Source organism: Juglans microcarpa x Juglans regia, chromosome 8S, assembly GCF_004785595.1.
Source record: "Juglans microcarpa x Juglans regia isolate MS1-56 chromosome 8S, Jm3101_v1.0, whole genome shotgun sequence".
Classification (NCBI taxonomy): domain Eukaryota; kingdom Viridiplantae; phylum Streptophyta; class Magnoliopsida; order Fagales; family Juglandaceae; genus Juglans; species Juglans microcarpa x Juglans regia.
The window spans coordinates 11,000,591-11,011,802 of NC_054609.1; the positions used below are offsets into that span (position 1 = coordinate 11,000,591).

At 37.8% G+C, this 11,212-nt stretch overlaps 1 protein-coding gene across 2 annotated transcripts; it reads right to left on the reverse strand.

The window, feature by feature from the left end:
• Positions 1–1,119: 1,119 nt before the first annotated feature.
• On the reverse strand, positions 1,120–8,291 carry LOC121244090 (probable alkaline/neutral invertase D). Of its 2 annotated transcripts, none has more exons than XM_041142133.1 (5): positions 8,135–8,291; positions 7,392–7,820; positions 5,951–6,382; positions 3,559–4,117; positions 1,120–1,719 (listed from the first exon to the last, which is right to left on the reverse strand). In XM_041142133.1, the coding sequence occupies exons 2-5, from the start codon at positions 7,779–7,781 to the stop codon at positions 1,424–1,426; spliced, it is 1,677 nt and encodes a 558-aa protein (XP_040998067.1). In that variant the 5' UTR covers positions 7,782–7,820; positions 8,135–8,291; the 3' UTR covers positions 1,120–1,423. The 2 variants fall into 2 exon arrangements, with proteins under 2 accessions (XP_040998067.1, XP_040998068.1); XM_041142134.1 differs by having other exon boundaries at positions 7,392–7,823; positions 8,135–8,283.
• Positions 8,292–11,212: the final 2,921 nt, after the last annotated feature.

Consider the following 11,212-nt stretch of genomic DNA (forward strand, 5'->3'; position numbering starts at 1 on the left):
TTATGTTGTGTTGTGATAAAACGGGTGAAAATAAAGCGCCTCTTGGAATTGAGATTCATACCATTCGTGTCCTTTTAGACATCATAGATAATTTAATCAAAACAAGAGTTGTGGATGATTCTTCTTTAGGAGAGAAATCCCTAATCTATTAAAAAAGGTGAGACAAAGCCCCCTTCATGACATAAAAACCTCTAGCCCAAGCTTTAACTAAATCATATGCAATCAAAGTTTAATAGGAACATATCATTGACCAATGCAATGTTGCACGAGGCTTAGATAGATTAAATTTAGTGAAGAGAAACTTTATTTGCAGTCTCTTGCATGTGTAGACCCATTAATGTGTTTAATTAAATGAAAAAAAAAAAAAAAAAAAACATTTTGGAAGGGATATTATTGTAATTTAAAAATTTTTTAAAGACAACTGTTCAAATTTGCATGAGAATCCTCTATTCGAGACCTTAACGTAAACTAACTCATGACAAAGATTATTTGAGTCAAACCAACTCAAGTCACTTTGTTTTTCAAAAGTCAGAAGTAATCTCACACTTTGCAATTACTCAAAAGTCTACATCTTTCCGTGGTTTTAATAGCACAATTTGGCACTACTAAAAAAGTCTCGACTCAAAAAATGATTCGTTCAAAATCTTTTTAGAAATGATCTCGAATTGTTCAAAAATGTTTTGGGTAAGTAAAAGCTTTTCTGTTTTCCAGATGAAAAATTCAGATGTGTTTCGAATTAAATTTTTTGAAAATGATAGAAGTAGAATGAAAAGTCACTTTTAGATAATAAAAAAAAAAAATAGTAATGTTTTAAAAGTTATGATATATTTTTTTTCCACAAAAATTTAGAGAAATGAATAGGCGTTGAAAAAAAAAAGCATCTGAAAGAAGAAAAATTATTTTGATATTTTTAGGCTAAAAAAGGTGCGGATTCTCAAAAGTCCCTAAAATACCAAACAAGTGCAACGATAGCGTTAAATAGATGATATAAATGGATCAGAAGGCTATTATTGACTTTCAGAGTATCGTATAGAACAATTAGATTTTAACCAAAAGTACAAAGAATAAAGACTGTGTACTATCCACCCGCGGGGGGGGGGGGGGGGGGGGGGGGGGGGGGGGTTTGTCTTTCCTGCTTATGCAACGGCTTGACACCACCATTTTAGTCTGTCGAGAGCTAATAAAGCAGCAAGGCATTTGCAAAATGCCTCTCTAAGTTTGAAACACAAACAAAAAGTATCTTTTAGTTGGAAAATCACAAAAATGGTCTAAGCACAGCCTATTGTACACGAACTAAACTTTTAGAGAAACGTATAGGGAGAAACCACCAAAGAATAGTAATGCAATCATATAACAAGATCCTTTTCAGCACCTGATTTTTCCCATTCTGTGCTGCTAGGTTCTTTTTCTTGCTTGAGCACTTTCAGCAGGTCCATGAAGATGATCTCTTAAGTACGGGTTTCATCTGCTTGTCCTCTTCGAGGGAAATCATCCCCAAGTGTGATGGATCCTCTAGCATCATCTTTGCCACCAAGTACCCGGCAATTGACCAGGTCTGGTACTTTCTTGCCTGCTTACCAATATATTTCCCAAGTTTCCCATCATAATATTCTGGCCAGTTATCCTTCAGCAGACGACTCTCTGCAAGCTCAATTGCCCGTCTTGCAATTTGTGGCCGTCCGGTCTTAATGCAAGCAGCTGTTAGAAGCCATAAAAGCACTGCACTCGAGATAAGGAGGCAAACCAAGGTATCACTAAAAAATAATGGGTTATGACCAATCTAGAGACATTAGAGCGTGGGAATAGTTGGAGCAAGCTACAAACTTTCACTTCACGTGGTCTCTACCACAACCAATTACTACAACTAGAGTGTATGTCTATAAAAGAATATACTAGCAAATTTCCAAAATATGGTTGCTCAGTCCACTTATGCAATACAGAAGTTTGTCGAATTGCAATGAAGGCATTTTCTGATTCCACATACAAGAGGAGAAACCTTTTATTTACTTGAATAAAAAGGTCTATAGCAAAGTATTGAAATGTTTTAATTCTTCTATGGTATTCTATCATCTAGTTCTACCATTAGTCACAGTAACAAACTGTCTCCAAATTGTCCACCTCTGTGCAAGTTAGTGTGTGTGAGGAGGGGGGGGGGGGGGGATGCATGAGCACTTGCCTATCAGATGTAGCTCTTCCAACACCTTTTGACGCCTGTATGAGATTTTAAATATAACTGTTGAGTTCAGGGCTAGCTCTTTGCTTCACACTCATGGAATCTGATTATCCACGTAAGGGGGCCAAAACTAACATGCGGAAGGGAATGAGTATGTGTGATACCCTAGTCTGATAAGTGATAAGGGTAGGTGGTGTATTGGATCCCACATTGCTTGAGAATGAGAAGTTCTTGCTCTTTATAATGTTTTAATAGAGCTCCAATTATATCATTGACTAGTCCTTTTGGAGTATAGATCATGTCGCTTGGGCCTTCCATTGAGGCATCACAAATGATATCAAAGCCTATCCTAACTAGAAATGTGGGACTTTAGGTTGTGTTTGGATGTTGAAGTGAGTTGAGTTGAGTTGAGTTGAGTTGAGATGATAAAATATTATTAGAATATTATTTTTTAATATTATTATTATTTTAGGATTTGAAAAATTTAAATTGTTTATTATATTTTATATTAGAATTTGAAAAAGTTGTAATGATGAATTGAGATGAATTGATGATCCAAATGAAGCCTTAGGCCTCGTTTGTTTTCAGGAAATATCTCATCTCATCTCATCTCATCTCACTTCATCATTACAACTTTCTCAAATCCCTATCCAAAATAAAATAAACAATTCAACTTTTTCAAATCCCAAAACAAAAATAATATTAAAAAATATATTCTAACAATATTTTATTCAACTTTTTAACTTTAATCTCATCCCATCTCATCTCATCTCTGAAAACAAACGAGCCATTAGTCTTGCCACCTACGACGGACTAGCCCGACAAGGATGTTGGGAATATAAGGTGGGATGATTGTGATACCCCATTGTGATAAGTGACAATGGTAGGTGGTGTATGAGATCTCACATTCCTTGGAAATGAGAAGTTCTTGTTCTTTATAATATTCCAATGAGACTCTAATTGTATTATTTGCTAGTCTTTTTAGAGTATAGGTAAGTGGCTTGGGCCTTCCATTGGGGCGTTATAGTATAAGAACTTGCCTTTCAGACAGCTCTTCTAGATCATATCATTTTGAAATCTGTGTAAAATTTTAGATAAAGCATTGGGTTCAAGAGTAACCCAATTCCTCGTGTGCGCGTCAGAGATAGAGAGGGAGAGAGAAGAGTGAAGGGAATGAATGAAAGAGCTTCCCTCCCTCAATGCCTCTTAGTTAGAATCAGTTTTCACCCCCACAATTAAACAATCCTGATCCAAAAACAAAAAATTGAACAACAATCTGTTGAAAACATTGATTAAAATATCTCCTTACCAAAATCATATTGAAATCAATTTGGAATAACCAAATAAGCGTTCACTTAGAAAACTTGATGAGAAGAGAGGCAAACCTGGCCAAGATCCTCCATTATGGTAACTCCATCTGGTATTCTTGGGATCACAGCCAGTTACAATTCTCCACTCATGACTTTCTATTGCAGGATAAGATATTTTCAGAGGCATTTCTCCAACCAACTCTTCCCAGCGAGATTCAATAAGATCCATGATAGCCATTGACTGCTCAGGTGTTGCAAGTGAAGATAGGATCGCAATACAATTGCCTAAAGCAAACCATCGAAAGTCCATCCTTGCAGGACTGACATTTCCAATAAAGTAACCACCCCGTGTCGGCATAAATTCAAACACCCATTCTGGGATTGAATCAGGAATAACATTAAACTTATTTACTGCAGTATGTGAATACTCCTCAGTCTTGTAACGGTAAATGTCATTTAGCTGCTGGAAGTCAAGCCAAAAGTAACTTCGCATGTGATAACTCAATGCATGCAAACGCTTCACAATTCGCTCAATAAATTCTTTTCCTTCTGCATCCGGTTTAAGCATTGCCAAAGAACATCTCAACACCATAAAGAAAAGTGCCTGAATTTCAATTGGGTAACCATATATGCCCTACAAAAGAGTTAATGAAGTAATTATATATAAGGAAGTGTTCATGTAATCCTCAAAGAAAAGAGGTGAAGAACATCAGAGGAGCATTATGTTATCATATGAAGAAACAGAACAAAAGAATGAAAGGAGAGTACCAAAAAGAAGAAAATTTTCATGGCCACAATACATGAAACTGCAGTAGATGAAAGTGTTACACAGAAGCTTCTTGCATTGTCTATTTCTAAGGATGATGGGAGAGAAAGTAACTTTAGGATCAATGCTCCTAATAGAAGGACCAAAAGAGTATATTTCAAGAAACAACTAACAAAATCACATTTTGAGAACTAGTAGAATAAGCAATCTGCTAAATGTAAGTGTGGAGCCCCCTAGTCCTCCGGTTGTGGCTTGTCGAGGAACCGTGGTGCCCAGGATGCTAGCCGGACGGCTACATCCCTTATGTTCATGGGACTCTCGTGTGCTCGTATGCCAAGCACACGTGAATCAAAATTGCACCGAAATTAGTAAATAGTATTAGTTGGAGACTAACACTTGTAGTACTAGAGAAATTTCTCATACTCATTCATTACTAAAAATATCCACAAGTCACTGTTCATTCATCCCAAATATAATTACATACCAACATTTGTTCACTACCCAACTCAAAATATAAACCATTAGAAATCGTTCGTCACCTAAGTATAATAAACATCTTAAAATTTACAAGGATTATAAACTTAATGGGGACAGGCCCCCACTGCTATTCCTCAGGCTGCACTGGTCCTTTCTAGATGTAACCCTCTTGAGCTACATCTGCATCAAAATCTATGGTTTCTAAGGACGAAAACGTAGTGGGACTACCATGGTGAGAGTTCAACGAAACCTTAACAAGTTAAAACCCATAACAATATTAACAATGAGAGACAATGGCGATAAATATGAATGCAAAAGTTTCATGTAAATAAGGCTAAACCCACATATCATAAGTAAGGTGAAGAATCACCCTCTGAATGAAACACATATCAAAGTATGGCAAGGAATCATTTTCTTGAGTAAAACAGCATAATCATGAATCATCGTACACATCACCAAATACGGGGAATCACTCCACCCATTTGACATGGGAAATCGCTCTACTGGCCAACACGTGAAATCTATCCACCAAAACAACACAGGGAATCACTCTATCCATTCAACGCAGAGAATCTCTCTACCTGGTCAACACGTGAAATACTTCCACCAAACGATAGGGCGAATCACTCCACCCGTTCGACATAGAGAATCTCTCAACCCATTTCACAATTATTCACTAAATTCTGAGATACACCAAGTGTCCAAACATGTCCTAAGTTCTCCATTCATACAAGGCGGTAAGCATTACAAAACAACAAAGTCTGTCAAGTTCCCTTCCAATTAAGAAACACTTAATCTTTGTTTCGAAGTATGGTTTAAGCACTGCCAAAACAGATAAATTCAAAGAAATTGAAAGAAAATAGCCTTCATCATTACTAAGAAAAAATGGTTATGGAAATAAAGATTTATATTCGTAAAGGAACAACTTAATTGGATAAGGCCACCATATTTAGATCTGATTCCACATAAACCCAAAAAAGAACTAAATAAAAGATTACGCTAATCCAGCTATCTCTTCACTGGCTCAGTTACTCTGCTTCTAAAAAAAAATACCGAAAGTGTCCACTAAGACCATTTAGTGAGTGACTTTGCTTTCCTTGGAAACTCCTACTATGATAGTAAATCATGTGATATTTCATAAGAATTACCAAAGACCTTTGTAAATGAACAGCTAACCAACATCAGGATCATATTTGACTAAAAAGTATTATAAAGGCGGCTTACCATTCTTCGGTCAATCATACAGCATCCATCTGCACAAAGCAGAGTTGGGAATGTATCGAATCCCTCTGATAGACATAGAGTCAAAATAAGCCTCATCCCCTTTTGACAGTCTGGTGTTTCTGCAAGTGATAGATCCCCTGTAGACTTTGTATATGCTCGGAGAAGAATAATCCACCAAAATCCAGAGTCAACAGGAGCAACTCTCCCAATAGCACTTTCACCAAAGTCTGCAACTAAAGTATCCAATTTTCGAATGGGGTCCTGATGAACTTTGAAGCTGGCTGGCATTGCACCTTCCCCAAGTTTAAATCGGTCTATTCTTTTCTCCCACCCTTGAAGACACAAAGTCTTCAAGAGGAAGTTCTTAACTATGTCAGGTTCACCATTCATCAAGAAAGCGAGGGCACTAGGTACAAAGTCTCGTACAAAAACCTGAAGAGAAATAAATATCAAGTCAGGCTCATAAGATATTTTTTATGATCATGAACTCAAAGACAATGCAAATGCAAAATTTGTTTAACCCAATTAAAGCCCAAACTCACGTAACGGGCCCACAACACACATATCAGGTAACAAAGTCAGAAGACATACATAGGTCAAGACATATATCACAGGTTCATATAGCTGGCTCCTCATTTTGATATAAAAGTCTGCCTGATCACCTTTCGAGAGATTCCATCAACTGAGATCAAGTTTTCAAGTTTACCTAATGAACATCCGGATCATCATTTATTTTTTATGACAAGGAACTCTGGAGATAGCGTAAATACAACATGTTTTGTACCCAATCAAGCAACGCCCAATGTAACTTGTCCACATTACATGGATAAGGTCAATCATTGGCTTTTCCGATAGTAGGTGGCCCTCATAAATTCTTTGCACCCTTAGATGGAACATTAGACCTTGGGGATGGCCCCCAAGACCAAACCCTATTGGTTTCCAAGACTATTTTCTCCAACTAAACCCTTGGCTACATCAAAATCTGCGGTGGACTAAAAGGGTTGTGCAAGTGGCATTCGGGACTCTAACTTCTACCATGCAATGTGCCTAAGGATTGAATACAATTTAAGCTCCCCCTTGAGTTGAACGGATCTTCACTAATGGCTGTGAGTTTTTCACCAATCGCATTCTTTCCGATCGGCGATTGCAATCAACCTCCCCTCAACTTTTAAGGACATATGCATTCTCTAATACCATTAATCCAAAATCTTAAATGGGTTTTCATCCTGAATTCGATCGATGTTTTTAGTTTTTTAAGTTCTGTTTACATAGACAATGCCTATTGACTTTATCAATAAAATCTTTGAGAACTTAGAAAAATGTTCTTAATTTTAATCATTTCTTAATATTTTTATTTATAAAAATGTTTTTATTTTAATTGTCTCGTACCTGGTTATGATAGTCGATCATTGAGCATCATTATTTGGCCTAAAAGTTTTACCTGATTATAGTTAAGAACTTCCTCCGAGGCATGATCATACGCAGCGATCGTCCCAACCGGTTGACCTCGGAAATGCACCAAAGATCGCCGGAGTGCTTCCCAGGCATCCGCAACCATCGGATGGGGCTCAAATGAGTTCCGAGCAGAAGACGCTGGGGTCTCGAAACCCGACCTGCCACCAGGCGAGTACGTGCTCTCAAAGTTATCCAAGCCTCCTCTGGTGAGACCGATCGACAGCTCGCTGATCAGCGACCTCTCATCAAATGAACGCTGTCTCTCGATGTTTAGCCTTGGCTTGTCGAGAAGGCGCAAAAGATCGTAGTCGTCCATTTCGGAGATGGAGCAATGCGAGCTCACGTTCCGAAGTCCCATCTCTTTCGTCCCTTCCATCTCTTCCGATTCGTCCGTGTTCAAATCACTAAGAAAGACCTACCAAAATACTAAAAAAGGTCACACAGGTCAACTGTAAACAAAAAGAGTTAAAACGAAGACCATTAAAAATGACAGATCAAAATCAACCAAAAGCAAAGTCTAGATTGAACCACAGATGACGAACATTATTTCACCAAAAGAAGGAAAATTAAAAACTCTTTTTTTTGAGTTCCGAGGAAGAAGATGAAGCAAATTGGCCAAACTTCACGTAAAGTACCAGATCGAAGCACCACGAGAAAGTTCCGTATAAAAATAAATGCATAAATAATTCAATGACGGGAGAGAGAGGGTACAATGGCTCAAGAGCAAACCTGAAATTGCGTGGGAAGGGAAGGAGGAGGAGATTATACGGCGTCGTTCGCCGGCAGCTTCGACGGGATTTCGTCTTCGGCGAAGAAACAGTAAATAAAGAGGGAAGAAGAAGAGGAAAAAGGCTGTTATTCCGCGCAGCTAATCTATTTAAATATATAAAAGCCGTGTTCAAAATATCTGAGTTGGCTTACATTCCGTATTTGTCGATTATGCATTAAATATCGACCAAACAAAATGAGACGCGCCTCAATGAAGAGTTGCCTAGACTGGAACGCCTATTGAATATATGACAGATATATTGAACGTTCCTTCAACCTCAACAATTCAGCATGAGCATCCCAAAACGACCCTTCGACTTCACTAAGGATCTGCAACATGTTGGAAGACCAACCGTCTCCTCCACCAACGGTGCGAAGTGGCTGAGAATCACCAGGTTTGCTATGCTTGCCGTTTATTCCTCTCATCATCAGACCATTACCCCTGACGACTCCATCCCTGACACCCATTGTTGAAGCAGACGAGGCTGCTATCGACTTTAACCGGAACGGACGAGCCCACCGTGCAGCCTCCCAGCCACTGCCACAGATGAGCCCAGCCCGAAACGGAACCCAGTGTAACTTCCCGTGGCACCCACCGAACCATACCACCACTGGTAGCCCACGCTGCCGTAGGAGCCACCCAACAAACCACCACCACCACCTTTGCCCCTTCACAGCACCCTACACGTCGGAAAACACCACTCCCACATGCAGCAACGCCACATGCTCTGTTCCACACTCCCGAAAATAGAGCACAAGCCTTCTCCACCTTGAACCGCTGCAAGCCACCATCACTGAGACCTCACCACGTTGACTTTTCTGACGTGTCATTCATCTCGTGTCCTTCGATTTTAAGACATGCACTTTCAATTTTTTGATATTAAACCCTTTCACCGGTCATTGTGATCTCTTGGAATCAAATATCGCTCAAATCCAAATTTCGCTGCACTAAAACAAGGAAGTGTGGAATACCTGGTCTTGAAAATAGAAAGAGAAGCGGAAGTCTCGGCATGGATCTCAACGACGAATGCAGAGAGGCGAGGAGGGAGAGAGAGAGGCCGTGAAGGAGAAGAGAGAAGGGGAGAGAGAAAAGAACGCGGGAGATGAATACGATGACCACCGCACACTCACCATTTAACAACGACGAAGACGCCATTTGAGCAGCTACCACAATAATTATCAAAGAAAATTGAAGAGATTAAGAGATTACATGGAGTAAGGGTTTCATCTTCTTTATTGTAAAATTATCATGGGTAATTCAGTTTTTTTATCATCGTCGGAGAATGGAAGAAGCGAATCAGAAACGGACGTTTTCTACCAAAAGATCTGGGTTTCTCAGTGACGAACGTTGGTCTTGCTTCTGTAGCAACTGTCGTTCTTAAAATATAATCTTCAATAGCCTTCGCTTTTTCGCTTTTATTTTTCTCTCTTATCACTCTGGTGTGGTTTTGCTTTGAATATTTCAGTTTTTCTTTTTGCCCTTGAAATGGTAATTTTGGTTATTATCGTATTTTTGAGTTTTCCGAATGTTTAGGCAACTTGATAATTTGGTAATGGCTACTTAACTCTGTTTCTTCTGATAATTTGGTAATGGCTACTTAACGTCAAGCTCTTCAACTAGTCTTTTAGATTAGGGAGTCTACTTTGAAGCCAGAAGATGCAGAGGCCTCTACCAGAAGACTTTTTGTTGACGGTAAAACTATTTTTTTTTTTTTTTCCTTTAGTGATATGATGATGTACAACACTGATGAGGCTATTACTCAGTACTTATAATATGATGTCTAAAATTGTACATACGTGTGGTCATTTTTTTTTAAAAAGTACTTAATTTATAATTTTTTTTTATAAAAATAAATTTATAAATTGATGTAATTTAATATGATATATTAAATATATTTTATATTAAAAAATATTTTATAATTTAAAATATAATATTAAGTCACATCATTTTGTTATATTTTAAGAACTCTTTAATAAATCAAGCAATTATATTTATTTATTTTTTTTCATTTTTTTGCATTTAAAAATGTTGATTTTAAATATTTTATTCTTATTTTGTATACATAATCCATGTTTGATTGTCATTAAAAAATTCAGTATAAAAATATATAAAGTGGACTGCACAAATATAAAGCCCGCACATTATGCGGGTTATAAAGTATAAACTCGTATTTATACAGAGAACACGCGAGAGATCACCGGAAATGCCCGCTGAGACGGCACGAGGGAAATCGTTAGGGTGTGTTGATGTTCACGTGGGCAATAAATGACACAGTTTCCAAGGGCCTTTTCTTTGACTGGAGTGTTGCATTTTCCTTTTGAACAATGTTAATGAGTGCCAAATATGTATCTCAAATATGTATATTAGTGTAAATGAATTTTTTTATTTATTTATTTATTTTTTTAAACATTTTTTAAACATTCTTAATCGTTAAAATATATATATATATAAATATAAATTCATTAATAGTTATTTTTTTAACCATTTGAAAAAAATAAAAAAAAATAAAAGTATATGAGTGGGTATATTTGAGAGGCATATTTGGGAGCCATACTTAGGGGTGGGTAGCGGGGCCCATACCCAGCTGCCCCGCTCCTGTTCACCCCACCATGTCCAGCATCTGGCCCCCCTAGAGGAGACTGGGGCGGGGAGGGCCCTACCCCGCCCCGCACTTATATATTTTATTATATAAATTTATACTATACATATTTATAAATATTTATTATTTGAATAATATAAAAATATAGTAATATATATTAAATGAAACTTTTACTTTATATTTTGTATAAGTTGTGGCGTAGTAGGATGACTCTTTTATAAATTGCAAGACAATACAAGAATTACATATTGCTTAAGTGTGAGATTTGTATTGTGAATGTATTCTATAAAGGGGCATTCTACTAAATTATAATTTACACAAAATATTAGGGGTGGGCAGCGAGGCCAGCCCCTGCTGCCCCGTCCTCCAACCGTTCCGCCCCCGTGAGGCAGAGCGGATTGCCCCGTCCACCACTGCGGGGTGTAGGGGATAGTGCCCG

Excerpts from the sequence above, each read along its gene's own strand:
- LOC121244090 (XM_041142133.1), bottom strand. The coding sequence starts at position 7,781 with ATGGAAGGGACGAAAGAGATGGGACTTCGGAACGTGAGCTCGCATTGC. Across the intron at positions 4,118-5,950 it reads GTATGATTGACCGAAGAATG|GGCATATATGGTTACCCAAT; the intron begins GTAAGCCGCCTT and ends ACTCTTTTGTAG. Across the intron at positions 1,720-3,558 it reads TAATGGAGGATCTTGGCCAG|TGCTTTTATGGCTTCTAACA; the intron begins GTTTGCCTCTCT and ends TCTCGAGTGCAG.